Source organism: Gracilinanus agilis, chromosome 3 (genome assembly GCF_016433145.1).
Source record: "Gracilinanus agilis isolate LMUSP501 chromosome 3, AgileGrace, whole genome shotgun sequence".
In the NCBI taxonomy this organism is placed as follows: Eukaryota; Metazoa; Chordata; class Mammalia; order Didelphimorphia; family Didelphidae; genus Gracilinanus; species Gracilinanus agilis.
This window is the reverse complement of record NC_058132.1, coordinates 642,292,728-642,309,273: the sequence shown is the minus strand read 5'-3', so window position 1 is coordinate 642,309,273 and position 16,546 is coordinate 642,292,728. Positions and strand designations below refer to the sequence as shown.

General features: G+C 41.1%; 1 protein-coding gene across 1 annotated transcript in view; it reads right to left on the bottom strand.

Annotated features, from left to right (window-relative positions):
• Nucleotides 1-1,167: 1,167 nt before the first annotated feature.
• Nucleotides 1,168-16,546, bottom strand: part of ATP13A5 (ATPase 13A5) — a 110,016-nt gene continuing 94,637 nt past the window's right edge. Inside the window, exons 29-31 of the mRNA XM_044669503.1 lie at nt 4,751-4,839; nt 3,375-3,455; nt 1,168-1,431 (exon numbers count right to left, since the gene is read on the bottom strand). Coding sequence (XP_044525438.1) covers nt 1,168-1,431; nt 3,375-3,455; nt 4,751-4,839 — 434 coding nt within the window. The remainder of the gene's footprint in view (nt 1,432-3,374; nt 3,456-4,750; nt 4,840-16,546) is intronic.

Genomic DNA, 16,546 nt, shown 5'->3' with positions numbered 1-16,546 from the left:
AGAGAGAGAGAGAGAGAGAGAGAGAGAGAGAGAGAGAGAGAGAGAGAGAGAGAGAGAGAGAGAGAGAGAGAGAGAGAGAGAGAGAGGAAAGAGAGAGAGGAAAGAGAGAGAGAGAGAGATCTCCCCTGCAGAGATGAGGGTCTCTGGGTGTGGATCACTGCATATATGGTCAGACTCAGTTAAGTTGTTGATTAGTTTTCAGGAGCTGATCTTTTCCTTCTCTTAAAATTCTTTGTTACAAGGACTGGCATTCTGAGGATCAGGTTTAAGAGGAATTTACTTGGAAATGAAGATGATGTTAAGAAAAAGGTCAGTAACTTTTTCATTGAATAATATCAAAGTGAGCTCTTCTAGACAGACTTTAGATAAGAAAAGGGGGAAAGCAGGACATTTTTTATTTGACAAAGCACATATTCCCACAAATATTATAATAGTGAATGATGACAATAGTAGTAGCTCACATGTTTAAGCTCTTTAAGGTTTCCAAAGCACTTTTCTCATGTCACTTGACCCTGGGAGAGAGGTGTTACTACCTCCATTTTACAAATGAGGAAAAAGGTTAAGTGACCTGCCCAGAGTTGCATAGCTAGTAGGTGTTGTCTAGTAGGGTATAATTTGAACTCAGGTCTTCCTGACTCCAAGTCTTTTAGTCAATCCACTGTGCCACCCAAATGTACTACAGGTAAGTGCCCTTCCAAAAGAAGCTGAGATAATTGCACAGGAAACAGCATTTTCAAGACCCTGTGATGCTTGAACCCTTAAATTACTCTTTGACAAGTGTTAGTCCAGTGACCAAGTAAAAGCCAGTCCTATCCGTTTTTGCTAATGCTCATAAATGAATAGTTTGGCCATCCAAACCACATGATTCTGATAGTAGTTATTCGAGCACTGAATAAACTTTATTAGAAGTAAAAAAAGAACTCTCCAAGAGACTCTCTATCTATGCTGGAGGACAGTCACAAGCGGCATCTGTCCCATCTTCTGGTGAAAGAGGCTTAAGTTACAGGGAAAGTCCTTTCGGAGCCTCGGATGAGGAAAGCCCAAGAACAGGTCAGAGTCTCATCCCTTCTCCTCTGGGTTGTTTGTGATCAAGACAGATGCTTCTCCTCCACAGGTCAAGCACCAAATTCTGCCAATCTCTAACCTGAGTCACGCAAAGTTTTGGCTTCAAAGCCGGGTCCAGAAATGCTGCTCGGTGACGTGCCCGATGACTTCAGTGGCCTTCTGAATGGGGGTGGGCTCACTGTTTTCATAGGCAGGATTGCTATAGAAGCCGTTTTTGCCTTCTCCCGAGTAATCTGTCCTGTTCGTGGGGGGCCAGCTGGGGTCCTGGGCTAGCTTCCTCTGCCATTTCCTGTACTGACTCTTAGAGTGCACGCCCCGTTCTTTCTTGATCAGAAGCCAGAGCTCTCGGTTTTGAAGGATAGCATCCTGCAAAGTCAAGGGCCTTTATTGATTATGGAAAAGGAGACAAGCTCTTCTTTCCCTCACCCACCCCCTTTCTCCCTCCCTGCGGAGAATGTCCTTCAGCCCCAACCTCTCGTGGTGACACAATCCATGCATGCAGCCCCTTTCCTCAGGAATATTGAAGGAGTGCTCCTTTGAAAGACTATCCCAAGGCCAGCAGCCCACCCATCTCCCTTCTCCCCTTTCCCTGCCCCCAAGATGAAACACTACCCCGAATCTCAAGTTGGAAGATAAGCTCATTGGTCCAACCTGGATCCCTCCACAACCAGCATTTGAAGATTTTTGGTGAGGAGAAAACCACCGCCCTTGAAGACAGCTCGGTCCCTGCGGACCATTGGCTCTGCTCTCCTGATTTGTCAGGGACCCACCGCCCTTCACCACCCTGGGCAGCACCCTCTTTGTTTAGCTTCTGGGGTGTTACTAATGAAATGTTAGGGAACATTGTATGTATAAACCTTTCACTTTTTAATATCCAGTATAACACATCCTAGACTAAAAAATGGAACCAGTCTTGTTTGGGATGGGAAAGTCTCCCTTCAATTAGGGGATGAGAGAGAGGGCTGTGATCTGTTCCTCATCCATCCTGACACACAAGCCTATCATCTGTTAATCTGGTCCAAGTCTCAGACACGTTCCAGTAACATCTACGTCATGCCGCTGCCTGGAGCTCCGGCTGTCTCCTCCCCCACTAAGCACATAAACTCCCATTCCTGTGCCCCTAGACTGACCAGCCACTCTGCCACATCTGGCCATTACCATGCCCCTCCCTTCCCTTCCAGCTCTGACTTCCTCATGTGTGCCATCTTTCCGGATTAGAATGTAAGCTCCTTGAGGGCAGAAACCAACTTGCTTGTGTTCGTATCCCTAGTGGATGGCCCATAACAAGCCTTAATAAATTCTTTATTCATTCCCTCTTTGCTAAGCCATGCATTCCTTCCTCAGAGATCATGTAATCTGTCTCTGGTCTCTTTTCCTTTCTCCTTCCTTGAAAAAATAAAAATTTCAAATTTGACTTCAGAAGAATCGGAATGGCATGCTGACTGCTCTGTACATACTGCCTGGGAGACCTTTATTCCCCTGGGGGGGGGGCCTCTGTGAAGTGAAGGGGGCTGATGAGATGACCTCTCAGTTCCCTTCTAGCTTTGAATCTCATGACTCTATGAACATTTGTCCATGAATGAAGGAGAAAAGAACTGGGACAGACTGTGACGTGGCCCTCACCACTGAGTAAGTCCTGCTGTCCGCTCCTTCTGGCGGAGGAGGGAGGCGCTTGGGAAAGATGGTGGTTCAGCCTCAGACGTGCCTGTTTTCTCTCTAATTTTGGCTTCTGTTCCTTTATGTTAAAATGTCCAAGACAATCCAGTCTCCCAATTAAATGCATGGACGTACAGTGGGAGTATTACTGTTTGGGATAATCCTGCTTTTCTCACTTCAGTGGAATTCCTAGCTTCATTCAAGGCTCTGCACAGGGGGCTTCTACCTCTCTTCTAGATAATGAAGGTCTTTTCTAGTCTTCAGATTGGCAAGGCTCCCTTCCCTTCTCCCCTCCTCCACCAGCCTCCCCTGAAATTATTTTGCATTAACTTCCTGTAGATTTTTCAACTTATTGCCCTGTGCACAATGCCTCTCCAAAATGGATGGTAGGCTCCTTGAGGGGAGAGCAGCTGTTTCATTTCCCAGTGCCTGACACACAGTAGGAAACTTAACAAAAATGTACAAACTAGTTGAAGTGACTCTGAGATTCTCAAGAGAAGCATCCGTGTTCCCTAAAGCTGACCATTAGGGAAATTTGTTCCTTAAGAACACGATCCATTTTTGAATACCTTGCTAAGGTGAAAGAGTCAGTTGAGAAGGAGATCTTATACCTCCCACATCTGCTTTTCTTTTCCCCCAGAATCTAGGCTCACCTCCACAAAATATGCCACACAGAACTGGACGAGTGATGCCACCAGAACCGAAATCCTCCACGTCATGATGGTTGGGATGAGCTGTTCAGAAAGGGTAGCATGTCTCAGTGTTACAAGTTTGGCCCCATGACAGGCGTTCATGTTGAGAGAGCTCTGACCCCCAGGTCCCCCTCCACTGTGGGAGAAAGGGGGAACCCTTCCTATGCAAGATGACTTTCATCCCCGTCCATAGCTATCACTTTCTCTAAGCCCATATTATTGCATTGTTCAATGGTCCAAGCTATCCCCCAGCCTCCAAGGTCCTCTTCTAATCATGCCCCTCCTCGGGGCCCAGCTGCCCCTCCAAGGACACCTGCCATTTTCTGTCCCTCTATCCTTCATCTCCCCCAATCCCTGCTTCCTTCTCAGCTGTTTTCACCTCGATGAAAACCTCTTCATTATAGTAACAAATATAACAAAGCATTTTCTTCAGAACAGCCTCAGATGGTAGACGGTGTGCCTTGAATCATCTCCATTTTAAGCATGATGCAGTGAGGCCCAGGGAGGTGGAGAGACTCGTTCAGACACACAACAATCTGTCATGGGCTTACACTATGCCGCGTTGACTCCCTATTAGGCTATGAGAAGCCTTAGGAGCAGAGGGTCACGGCTCCTTTTATGTCTTCAAACTAAGGGAACAGTAGTAGTCAGTGATTTCCTGGAAACCAAAACTTACTTCCAGCTTGTTCCTGGAAAAATCCAGGCTTGGAAAATTAGTCAGGTAGCGAAGGTGGGGAGTACACTTGGTATGGAAAATTATATTTCAAGGGTCTACGTTCACCGAAATCTGTCACTTCAAAATAAAATTCCTTAACTTTTTGGCTTCCTTAAACAGAAAAGGTTTGAGAGGGATTTAGAAATCCCCCAAATATGGTTTTTATAGTCAAGGAAAAGTAACTCCCACGAGTGCCACAGCCAATGAGACAGAAGAAATTGAAACCTGCATATCTTTTGCATGAAAAGATTTATCGATGGTGTGAGCATTGTAAAGATAAAGGGGAACAATATCCAAGTCATAAAAACCACCAGTCTTGCTGAGTCTTGAGCTCCTGATTTATGAATGGGGAAACTGAGGCCCAGAGGTCGGAAGTGACTCCTTCCAGAGCTGGACAGTTAGTAAGGAGTGGAATTCAGATTTGAATCCAGACCAGATACCCATACTGTTGAATGTATTTATAAAAAGATTAAGAAATATATAATTATTGAAGAGACTGGTGGTGAAGTTGGGGAGGAGGGACAGTGCAGAACATATGACAATGGCGATCAATGATTAGGCAAATAATCCTCCCACAGATGCCTAAGTTGGCCCAAGGTTTGCAACTAGGTTGAGCACTTACCTCCATTCCACTATATATCACTTGAATGTCAGCAAACATAATGAAAATGGTAACCCCAAGGGCAGAAATGAGCAGGAATGAAAAGAGATCTGGAGGAACACAAACAGACATCCCTATGTTACTCTGGGAAGACAGAAACATATGTAAGATACATTGGGGGGTACACATGGAGGAGTCAAGGACTTTTTGGCAAATAGCTGGTCTACTATGAGATCACCTTTTCTTCTGTTCATTGTGCAGTCTTTAAAATACCTCAGTATATTAAAGAGGCAAAGGCCCCTTGAGAATATTGTCCTAAATGACAATTCTCAAGAAAAAAGTAGCAAGGCATCTATAAAAAAATATGTGATATGCAAAAATCTCTGGGGAATTGACCTCAAAAGAAAAGACTATTATTCAAAAGGTAAGTGGTGAAAGAATGATAATGGAGGGAAATACACTGGTAGCAATGATAGCTGTGACAAAAGTAAAGCATGTTTCTCTGATAAAACCCTCATTTCTCAAATATATAGATAGCTGAGTCCAATTTATTAAGAATACAAATCATTCCCCAATGGATAAATAGTCAAAGGTCATGAACAGGCAGTTTTCAGATAAAGAAATCAGAGCTATCTATAGTCACTTGAAAAAATGCTCTAAATCACTATTGATTAGAGAAATACAAATTAGAGCAACTCTTACCTATCAGATTGGCTAATGTGATAGAAAAGAAAGAAAAAGATAAATGCCACAGGGGATGTGGGAAAACTGGGACATTAATGCACTGTTGATGAATTGCGATCTGATTCAACCATTCTGAAAAACAATTTGAAACTATACCCAAAGTGCTATCAAACTGTGCATACCCTTTGACCCAGCAATAGCACTATTAGATCTGTATTCCAAAGAAATCTAAACAAGAAAGAAAAATATACAAAAATATGTGTTTTTTTGTGGTCACAAAGAATTGGAAATTGAGGGGATACCCGACAAGTGGAGAATGCCTGAACAAATTGTGGTATGTGATTGTCATAGAGTACAATGATACTATAAGAAATGACAAGGATGGTTTCAGAAAAACCTGGACTTGCATGAACTGATGCAAAATGAAGTGAGCAGAACCTAGAGAAGACTACATAGTAACGGCAATAATGTACAATGATCAACTGTGAATGAAAGCTATTCTCAGAAATACGTTTCTAGATAATTCCAAAGGATTCATTATGAAAAATTCAACCCACCTCCAGAGAAAGACTTGATGGAATCAGAATTTAGACTGAAGCATACTTGTTTTTCCACTTTATTTTTCTATTTGGGGGCAGTCTATGTTTTCTTTTACAACATGACTCACATAGAACTATGTTTTGCATGACTGCACATGTATAACATCAAATTATTTGCCTTCTCAATGAAGGGGGAGATGAGGGAGGAAGGGTATTTGGAACTCAATTTTTTTTTAAATTTTTTTTTAGACCCTTGTACTTCGGTGTATTGTCTCATAGGTGGAAGAGTGGTAAGGGTGGGCAATGGGGGTCAAGTGACTTGCCCAGGGTCACACAGCTGGGAAGTGGCTGAGGCCGGGTTTGAACCTAGGACCTCCTGTCTCTAGGCCTGACTCTCACTCCACTGAGCTACTCAGCTGCCCCCTGGAACTCAATTTTTAAAAAAAGTTAAAAATTGTTTTCCATGCAAATTAAAAAGCATTTTAATAATGAAACAGTTTATGAAAGAAGAAATGCATACCATCAACAACCGTATGAAAGATTGTGCCAAATTATAAACACGAGAAATGAAAATGAAGACAAATCTAAAGTTTTTTCTCACCATCAAATTTGCAAAGACAATAAAAGATAAATTCTCAATGTTAGAAGAGTTGCAGGAAGACAGAAATACAGAATGTTGGTGTTACTATGAATTGGCCCCATTGTTCTAGAAAACAATTTTATGTGAAAAATTGCTAAGTTCATATCCTTTGACCCATGATTCCCCGATTAGATTTACACCCCAAGGGAATCAATGATAAAAACAGTTCCCATGCATACCAAAATATTCAAAACATCATTTTTTAAAGCAGCAAAAATCTGAAAATAAAATGTGCATTCATTAAGGAATGGCTGGACAAATGTCAGTGTATATAATAATAGACTGTTAAGCCATAAGTGAGGATAAATGAGTGATTCATAAAAAAACAATGAAATAGTTTTCAGAGGAAACTAGGAAGATCTTCATGAATTGCTACACAGCAAAGTGAGCATAAGCAGGGGAGGCTGTTTGAAGCCTTGTAAAAGTGAAGTCAATTATACTCTCGGAACATAACATCATCAATTCTGCCAGCACTATCTGTCTTATTCATAGCAAAGTTAGTGAATACCACTTTCCACAACTGCTTCTTTCTAGTGATGGAAGTAGAAATGGAAATAAAATACTCCCTCTTCTTTTACCTGTTAAGGTCCCTCTGATAGGACACAAGTGGGGGGGTGGCATTGGACTGCCCTAAGTTTTTGCTTGGTGTTTTCACTGTGAAGGGAAAAGTACAAGAGAGCAAACTGAAGCCACGAGCACTAACCAAACACTATGTGTCATGTACTGGTTCTCTGATGCCAATCAACTCAATTCTTCAACAAGCCAGCATTCAGTGCCTGCCATGCCAAGTGTTATACTAGGGACTGATAATCCAGAGGCAAAAGGAAGTCCCTCCCTACCCTCAAAGACACTGAACCCTAAACATTGCCTGTGCAAAAGACAAGGAGACTAGATGGAAATATGTGTGAGGGGAGGAATGAGAAAGGTCATTGGTGGCTGTGAAGAAATGGAAGTGCCTACCAGAGGTCTTTTTTTATCTGAGGGATAGACCTGGAATAGGGAACCACTGGAGTCAATGCAGGGTCAGATCTGTGTTGTGGGAAAGTTACTTTGGCAGCTAGGTAAAGGATGGATGGGAGAGGAGACAGCTAGTTAGAGAGCCATTGAAATCATTATGATGAGAGACCATGAAGACTTGTCACAGGGGGGTGGCTAAGGAAAGAGACAGAAGTGAATGGCCATAAAAATGTTGGAAAGGAGGAAATGACAAGATTTGGCAATAGATTGGAAACAAATAGCTAGTGAGAAATCATGGTTGATGACAAGGCAGAAAGGGAGCCCTCAAAGACTCCTGGGGAATCCAGAAAAGAAGGAAAGATGGCACATAATTGGTTCAGTTTTGCTTTCAAGATGCCTGAAAAACGCCCAAATGAGATTTCAGTAAGCAGATTAGGGCAGAGGACTAGAGCAGAGGAGAGAGACAAGGGCTGGACCCATAGTCATCTGCAAAGACATCCTTAAAGAGCCCATAGAAGCTGATGAGAGTCAAAAGAGAATTTAGGACTGTAAGATGGTATTTATACTGGTGACTGGGATTTGATTGAACCCATTCTCGGGTGGTGATGAATCTTCCCTGGCCCAGAGAGCAAGATGGCTACTCTCTGTTCAAAGCCCTTAGACACACACTCTGACTCTAGCTTTAAAACAGTAACAGGTATATTAAAGAGGATAATGTGGATTAGGTAAGGATTGAGGGCTCAGAGATTCCCTAGCACTAACAAAATCTACTTTTCCCCAGACCACTGACCTTGAAGAAGGTCACTTTGGTCCCCAACAAATGTTGGGGCTACACTGACTCCCTTTCTGCCTAAATTCCCACTGTCCTATCTAGCTACCAAGGCTAAGCCCACAAAAATAGAGACTTTGGTGAAAAGCCAGAGATAGCAGTTGAGTCAGGAGCTGGTGCCAGTAGTGACCTAGTCACCCAGATGTTGGCAAAGCCCACCAAGGTAACTCAGTAGTTCAGATCACTGCCAATGATAGATTCTCTCGAGAGGTCTCTAGGTGTCACTTCAATATCTGGGATCACAGAGGGATAACAAGAATCACATGAAATAGTTTGGATGGGTTTTCCACAGGATCGAGAGAGAGAGATTTGACAAAGAGCTGTTGCCTGCTCTACCAGGCCCCACTCTCTCCCAGATGACCATTGATCCCCTCAGAATCCTTCCTCAGGATTCTAAGATTTTCCCTTATACTTCCTGGTTTCTTGCATTCCATCCAACTTCCGTTTCTACACTCTTGTCCTTTTCCTTTTTCCCAAATTCCCCCTTATCAGTACTTAGTCTTGGGGGCCACTCCCAGGCTGGGTGGATGATATAGTAGAAGAACCAGCAACGGAGACTGCAAAGGAACATAACCCCACCATGGCATGAATTTGAGGCCCTTCTCCAGCCAGGTGTTTTTCCTCTAAACCAGTTTGCCCTTTTATTTAAGCAATGTTTAGGGGTTTTGTTGGGTTTTTTTAATGATTTCTCAATTTCAAATGTTTCCCCACCAAAATAAATAAAGATCATCAGGCCATCATACCATCTAGGAAGAACTGAAACTGGCAGGAACTCAGAAATGAAGCTGAGTAACCAAAGAATGACTGAAGTTTAAGAGAGTACCCTAACCTCCCAGAGAACAGAGCCTCCCTATAAAAAGGTAGGGAATTTGAGCAGACAACAACAACAACCAAAAAAAAAAAACACCTAACTATAAAGGAGTTTTTATGGAGACAAAGAACAAGGTACAGACACAGAAGGGACAGACACAGCAAATACATGCAAAGTCCAAAAGAAAAATATGAATTAGACACAGCCTCTGGAATGGCTTAAAGAGGACTTCAAAAACCAATTAAGAGAGGCAGAGGAAATGGAAGAAATGAAAAAGGAGACCCAAAAAGTGATGGAGGGAAATCAGGCCTTAAAAATTAGAATTAAGCAATTAGAAATTAATAATATCATGAGAAATTGAGAAACAAAAAAACAAAACCAAAAGAATGAAAAAATAAGAAAATATGACAGTGATGGCAAACCTATGACATGCATGTCACATACATAGCCATTTTTGATGACATGCGGTTACATACAGAGAAGTATGGGGCCATATGCTAAGGATCAAACATTTGCAGTAGTATAGTGTAGATACTCTATGTACTATAGATGACAATTCTGCCTATATTAATTTATCTATTTTTAGTTTATTAAATACAGTTATATATTACAATTACACGTTTTTGTTATTTAAACTATAAATATTGTGAAATTATGGTTTCTTTCTCAAAATGACACACCACCCGAGTTATGCTCAGTTTTTTGGTGAATTTTGACACACCACACTCAAAAGGTTGTCCATCACTGAAATATGAAATATATCATTGAAAAAACAACTGACCTGGAAAATAGATCTAGGAGAGATGATTTTAAAATTATTGGACTACCTGAATCCATGAGCAAAAACAGCCAAAACAAACAAAAAAAACCTTGGACATCATCACACAAGAAATTACCAAAGAAAACTGCCCAGATATCCTTGAACAAGAAAATAAAATAGAAATTGAAAGAATTTATAGATCACTTCCAGAAAGAAATCTCCAAATGACAACTTTCAGGAATATAATAGCCAAATACTTAGAAAGAGGGTGAGCAAGTAAGCTGACTTCAATATGATATAATATATTTTAAAAATCAAGGTATGTAAAAGAGGATCACACTGAGAGAAAAGGGAAGGGAGAGACAGAATGGGGTAAATTATATAACACAAACAGGTGTGAAAAATTATTATAGGGAGGGGAGGATGAGAGTGGTGATGGGCAATGCTTAAACTTTACTCTCATCATAACTGGCTCAGGGAAAGAAAAAAAAACAAATATACTCATTGGGGTATATAATTCTATCTTACCCTACAGAGAAATAGAAGGGTAAAAAGACAAGGGAAGGGGGAAGTAACTGGAGGGATGGGAAGTATGGGGGGGGGATGATAAAAAGCAAAAAACTGGTAAGGAGGAACAGAGTAAAAGGTAATAATAGAGCAGAATCAAAAGGGAAAAATAAGATGGAGGACAATACACAATTAGTAATCATATCTGTGAATATAAATGGGATGAACTAACCCATAAAAAGGAAGTGGATAATAGAGTGAATTAAAAAGAATGCTATCCACATCTAGAGAAAGAAGTGTGGGAGTAGAAATGCAGAAGAACATTTGATTTATCACTCGGTTATATGGGTATATAATTTGGGGTTATGGTTTTTAAAAGATTACTCTATTACAAATATGAATAATAGGTTTTGAGTAATAAGACATATATTAGCCTGTGAAATTGCTTGTCAAATCCAAGAGGGGGAGGGAAGATGGGAGGGAGAGAATATGAATCATGTAACTAAGGAAAAATAGTCTTAAAAAATAGAAACAAATAAATTTTTTTAAAAAAGAAACAGCAAAAAAAAATACCCAGATTTTTTATAATTAATACTAATTTTTACTTAGTGGGAGAAAAATTAATGAGATTATTTTTGTAGTAAAATGGTATTTCTATTGATATGTATTTATAGTAATGATATTTGATTATATTGCAAAGAGAAAATAAAACCCTACATAGTTAAATGTGGTAGTGAAATAAAGTAAATTAGTAAACACAAAAATGGAATAAAATAAAAAGGATTAGTATGCCAAAGCCTGTAGGAAAAAATCAATAAAGATTTATGCATTTAATCATTGCAAAATATGAATGCCAAACTTCTAAATCAGAATGTACAGAAATTGGGCTGAATGTTGTATCAGAATGCTTAGGTTCTAATCTTGGTTCAGCTTTCTTTCACTGGCTGACTTTGGGCATCTCCCTGGAACTCAGTTTTCTCATAAATAAAATTTGGAGGTTGAACCAAATGGTCTCTAAGGCCCTTCTCTGAGGATTTAAGTACTATGATGCAATGGCCTCTCTGGGCCTCATGAGGTTCCCTCTTGGATAAAGTGTAGGGATTACATTGGATGGTCTCTGAGGTCCCTTCCAGCACCAGAACCATGATCTTCTAATGCCATCATCAAACCTGTAGGACCTTCATCGCCATCTATTGGTAGAAGTCTGGCATTCTAATTTTAAGGGAGAGTTAGGTGGGCAGTGAGCCCATGAATCCCTCAATAGCCCTTGGGCTCCTTTCCTACAGTGTGGAATAGTAGAAAGCCTTTCCAGTCTTCTTGTCTACGACTACATGGAACATGTTCTCTCAAAGGGAGCCGGGAAAGATCTGATTATGGACTTCTCTGGGACACTGCTGATGCCAGGCTGCTAGGTCCTTGCAATTCCTAATCATTCAGAGCCCAGGAGCCTCGGTGCTGCACATTTTCTGCTGCAATTGGAATGGACCATATGTCTCTCTAAGGCAGCCAATCCTCACTGCTGATTTCCATTCTATAAGATAAAAATTGTGCCAGGTGTGGGAAGTGACAACACAGGTAGGTTGTCTTGGCAAATGGCTTCCTATACTGGCTTACTTAATAAAGCTATCACCGACGTGAGAGAGGCATGTCCCAAAAATGAGGAATCACAGAATCATAGTGTTGGGAAATAAACATTAATTATCTTCTATGTGCCAGGCACTGTACCAAGTGCCTAAGATGCAAAAAGAGGCAAAAGACAGACAAATATGTACAAACAAGCTACATACAAGATAATTAAAAAATAATTATGAGAGAAAAGGCACTAGAATCAAGAAGGGTTGGGAGTATCTTTCTGCAGAAGGAAGGATTTTAATTAGGACTTAAAGAAGTTGAGGAAATCAAATGGCAGAACAAAAAAGGGGTGGGGGAGACAGACAGAGAGAGAGACAGGAGGAGACAGAGAAAAGAAGGGAAGGAGAGAGAGAGAAAGAGAGAGACAGAATGAGAGAGACAGAGAGAGNAGAGAGAGAGAGAGAGAGAGAGAGAGAGAGAGAGAGAGAGAGAGAGAGAGAGATGCATGTTCCAAGCATGGGAGACAGAGGAAATGCCCAGAGCCCAGAGATGGGAGTATCTTTTTGGCAGAACAGTCAGAGACAGTCACTGAACAGAAGAGTATGTGTTGGGGAGTCAGGTATGAGGACTGGGACCATAGGAGGGGAATAGGTTATAAAGGACTTTGAATGCCAAGAGGGGGGGTTTGTCTTTAGTCATGGAGGTGATAGGAAACCAGTGAAGTTTAGTGAATAGAACTTGAAGAAAATCTCTTTGGTGTCTAAATGGAGGCTGGACTGGAGTGAGGAGACACTTGAGGCAGGCAGACCCTCCAGTAGCTATTATAATAGTCCAGGTGAGGTGATGAGGATTTGCATGGGGCAGAGGACCAGTTAGAGGAGAAATGTTATAGAGATGAAATCTGCAGAAATGAAATTGACAAGAGATGGTGCAAGGATAAAATGGATAAGAGATATTGCATAGGTGAAATAGACAAGAGATGCTGTGGAAATAAAATTGATAAGAGAGGATGAAAGAAAAGCTGAAACTGACAAGAGATATTTGATAGGTGAAATAGACAGGAAAAGCTATGGAAGTGAAACTGACAAGAGATATTGCAAAAATAAAATCAACAAGAGATGCCACCGAGGTGAAACCCAAGGCTTTGGCCTGGGATCTAGAGGTAAGATACAGCAGGACTCCAGGTTGACTCCTATGTTGGGATCCTGAGGGTCCTGGGAGGGCAGCTATGCCCTCTATAGCAATGAAGGTAGAAGAAGGGCTTAAAGAGAAAAAGAATGACTTCCATTTTGGACATGTTGAGTTCCAAGTGTCTATTGGACATCCGTTTGGAGATGTCTAAGAGGCAGTTGAAGATGCTAGATTCAAGGTCAGCAGAAAGGTTGGGATAGGGTAGAGAGATTTGAGAATCATCAACACAAAAATGGTTGTTCTATCCATGGGAGGAGATGAGATGACTGAAGAGGAAGCCTGCCTGAGAAATCATGTGACAAAGAAAGAAGAGCTGGATTTAGGGTGAGAGGAATTGGGTTTGGAATAATATCTTTGTGACCTGGGGCGGTTCACTTCTCTGGGAGCCTTGTAAAATAAAAGGATGGATCTGGTGACTTTGAAGAGCCCTTCCAGCTCTAGAACTATAATCTGTGATCACCTTGTCTGTAACCAATTACCAAAAATTCTGCTGGAGAGAGATTTCACATCCTCATTTCCACTTTTAATAGCAACTCCTCCTTTTAAAAAAGAGTCTTCCTTCTTTTCAATATAAATCTTCTCTATCCCCTGGGCCTGATTTCAAACGAGGTCATGTTCAGAAGCATTTGGAGAAGGGGTGTTTTAGAATCATAGCAATAGGAACTGGCAATTATAGAACACAGGCTTTGCAAAACATTTTACCTCCATCATCTCATTTGAGTCTAATAACAATACTGTGAGCAGGTATTGTTAGCCTCATTTTACAGATAAAGAAACAGAGGTTCAGAAAGTTTCAATGTTTTTAGTGCCACCATTAACATCCCCACCCCCTTTAATGAACTTATATTGAATGATTTTGTATTTATTCCACTTATAGTTCTAGATGTACTAGTTCCCCTTGCAGTTCTTGAGGAGAGTGGGGATTATCTCATTCTCGGTCTTCGTGTCCCCAGAGTCCAGCCTTAGCCCTGGCTAGACCTTGAGAGACACTTGATACCAATTTAATTAATTAATGGTTGATTGTCTGGCCAAGGCTTCACAGCTTAGGGGAGGAACACTAACCTGACTCCTTCCTGACTGGAAATCTAGAGTCCTTCCTTCTAGACCAAAAACCCCACAGATGACCTGCATGTGGTCTCAAAGGACAGCGATGGGCTTGCTACATGCCATCTGCCTCTTGCCCACCTATCCTTGTAACACGTATGAGCTAGAGCAGCTTGGAGTTTTGGGTACAGAATATAATAAATAATGACAACTATATTATTATTGACATCATATTCATATAATTATTTTTTATTTCTAAAACTACATACATATGAATAATATTTTATATATGTATCCATATGTAGGGATACATTATGTGTATATTATATATATAAAATTTTGCCCCTATTACAACCCTGAAAGGTAGGTGCTATTAGTCTCATTTTACAAAGGCATAAACAGAGGCTGAAAATGGAGAAGTGACTTGCATAAGGGTCACACAGCTAGCATTGTTTTGGGGTGGGATTCAAACTCAGGTCTTTCCAATTCCAAGTCCAACACTCTAACCATTACCTTACCTGGCTTCATTCCCCACCCTCTGGCCTAAAGAAGCAATCTCATAAATCTTACTTTCCAATCCCTTATTCATCAAAGAACTTCCCTCTAAGATCTTACCCCATTTTCAACATCACTCATGAAGTATGAAGCCCAAAGCTCAATCCAGAATTCTTGTTGGTGTAACACACCCCCATCCTGGCTCCAATTACTGGTCCTAGAATTTTCCAAACCCAAATGCCTTACCCTGGCCTCTGCCCTTTCTTGGGGGTCAGGAACATCTTCCTTTTGGTATCCAGACCCAGAAGGCTTAGTATGGTACTTGGTGAATAGGAAGCAATTGGCATGTGTTCATTCATTCATTCATTCATTCATGTGCCAGGGCTTGTTGACCTTCTTCTTCAAGGTCCAGCTTAGCTGATGGTTCTTCCAAGAGAACTTTGCCCTGACGATCTTCCAGGTGCTCGTGTCACTTTGATCATTCTTACTTAATCATTTCTTAGTCGTGTCCATTTGTGCACATGTCTCATGGCCGTGCTAGACTGTAAACGCCTGCAAGTCAAGAAGGATCTCTCTTTATCTTGGTATCCCCAACAACTCTTGAAACAAATGGCTTCTTTGTGACATTTTCTTCAATTCGGCTGAATGGTGGAGTGAGAGAATTCCACCCCAGAACCCTTGTTCAAGCCCACAAACTCAGTGCTGAAGGAAGGCTCGTCCATGTTTTCTTCTTTTGAATCCATCTGTCCTTCTATACACACAGACACTGATGACTTCTGGGCTCTGGGCCAAGACCTTGTGCCTAGGAAGGGTCATTCCTTTTTAAGTTCTTTTCCCAGTTGTCTTCAGCCTCTCTTAATTGTTTTTTGAATTGTGGTTTGAGTTCTTCCACAGCCTGTGTCCAATTCACTGGAGCTCCTGAGTTTTTGCTTGGTGTTCCTTGGTCCTCCTCTGTTCCATTTGATCTTTATCCATCACTTGGATAGAAGCGGTAGATTGTAATTTCTTTTTTTTCTACTGTTTACTCAGAAAGAATCATTTCTGAAGGTGAAGAATTCCAGATGGCCCTCAGGGGCCTTGGAGACCAGTCTTCTTTACTGGTCCATTCCTAGTAGGTGCCCCATAAGTGTTCATGGAGGTCAGCTGGGCTCTCACAAGAGTGAAACAAAACAAACACATTTTTACCCAAGTGAGATGAGCTCAGCTGCTTTTTGTAAGTCATCAATGCAGAGTGCAAAGTTAGCTTTGTTCTGTGTGCCACCTCAGCCAGGACTTCTTCATTCTTCTCCATGTCCTCAGACTCATCACCATCAGACTGGGAAAGGCTTCTCAGAACAATGTTTATAAACAAGTACAACAAAATTCACAGAACTGCAACAGAAGCCAATTATACTGGCATTGATGTATATATTTGCATAAGAACATGTATGTGTATATGCATGGGTATATGTGTACATATTAATGATGTACACAAACACACAGGCACAATACATATATGTACACATGTATATATACTCATATATATGTATGTGTATATGTCTATATACAAAATGAGATCAGAGCCCCCAGGATGAGGGTCCTTGCTCTAATGAGTTCATCATTCTATATCCTCAGCAGAAGCAGCAGTATGATCTTTTTAATCATTAAAGGTTTGTCTAGTCAATCAATTTTGCATGTGAACTCAGTGAGGCTGGCCCTTAGAGACTTCAGTCCTTCCCTTGGGATGTAGCTTTCCTGGATTTTGGTGACCTCAGTTATTATCCCAGGTGGCCATCATGATCCCTGAAA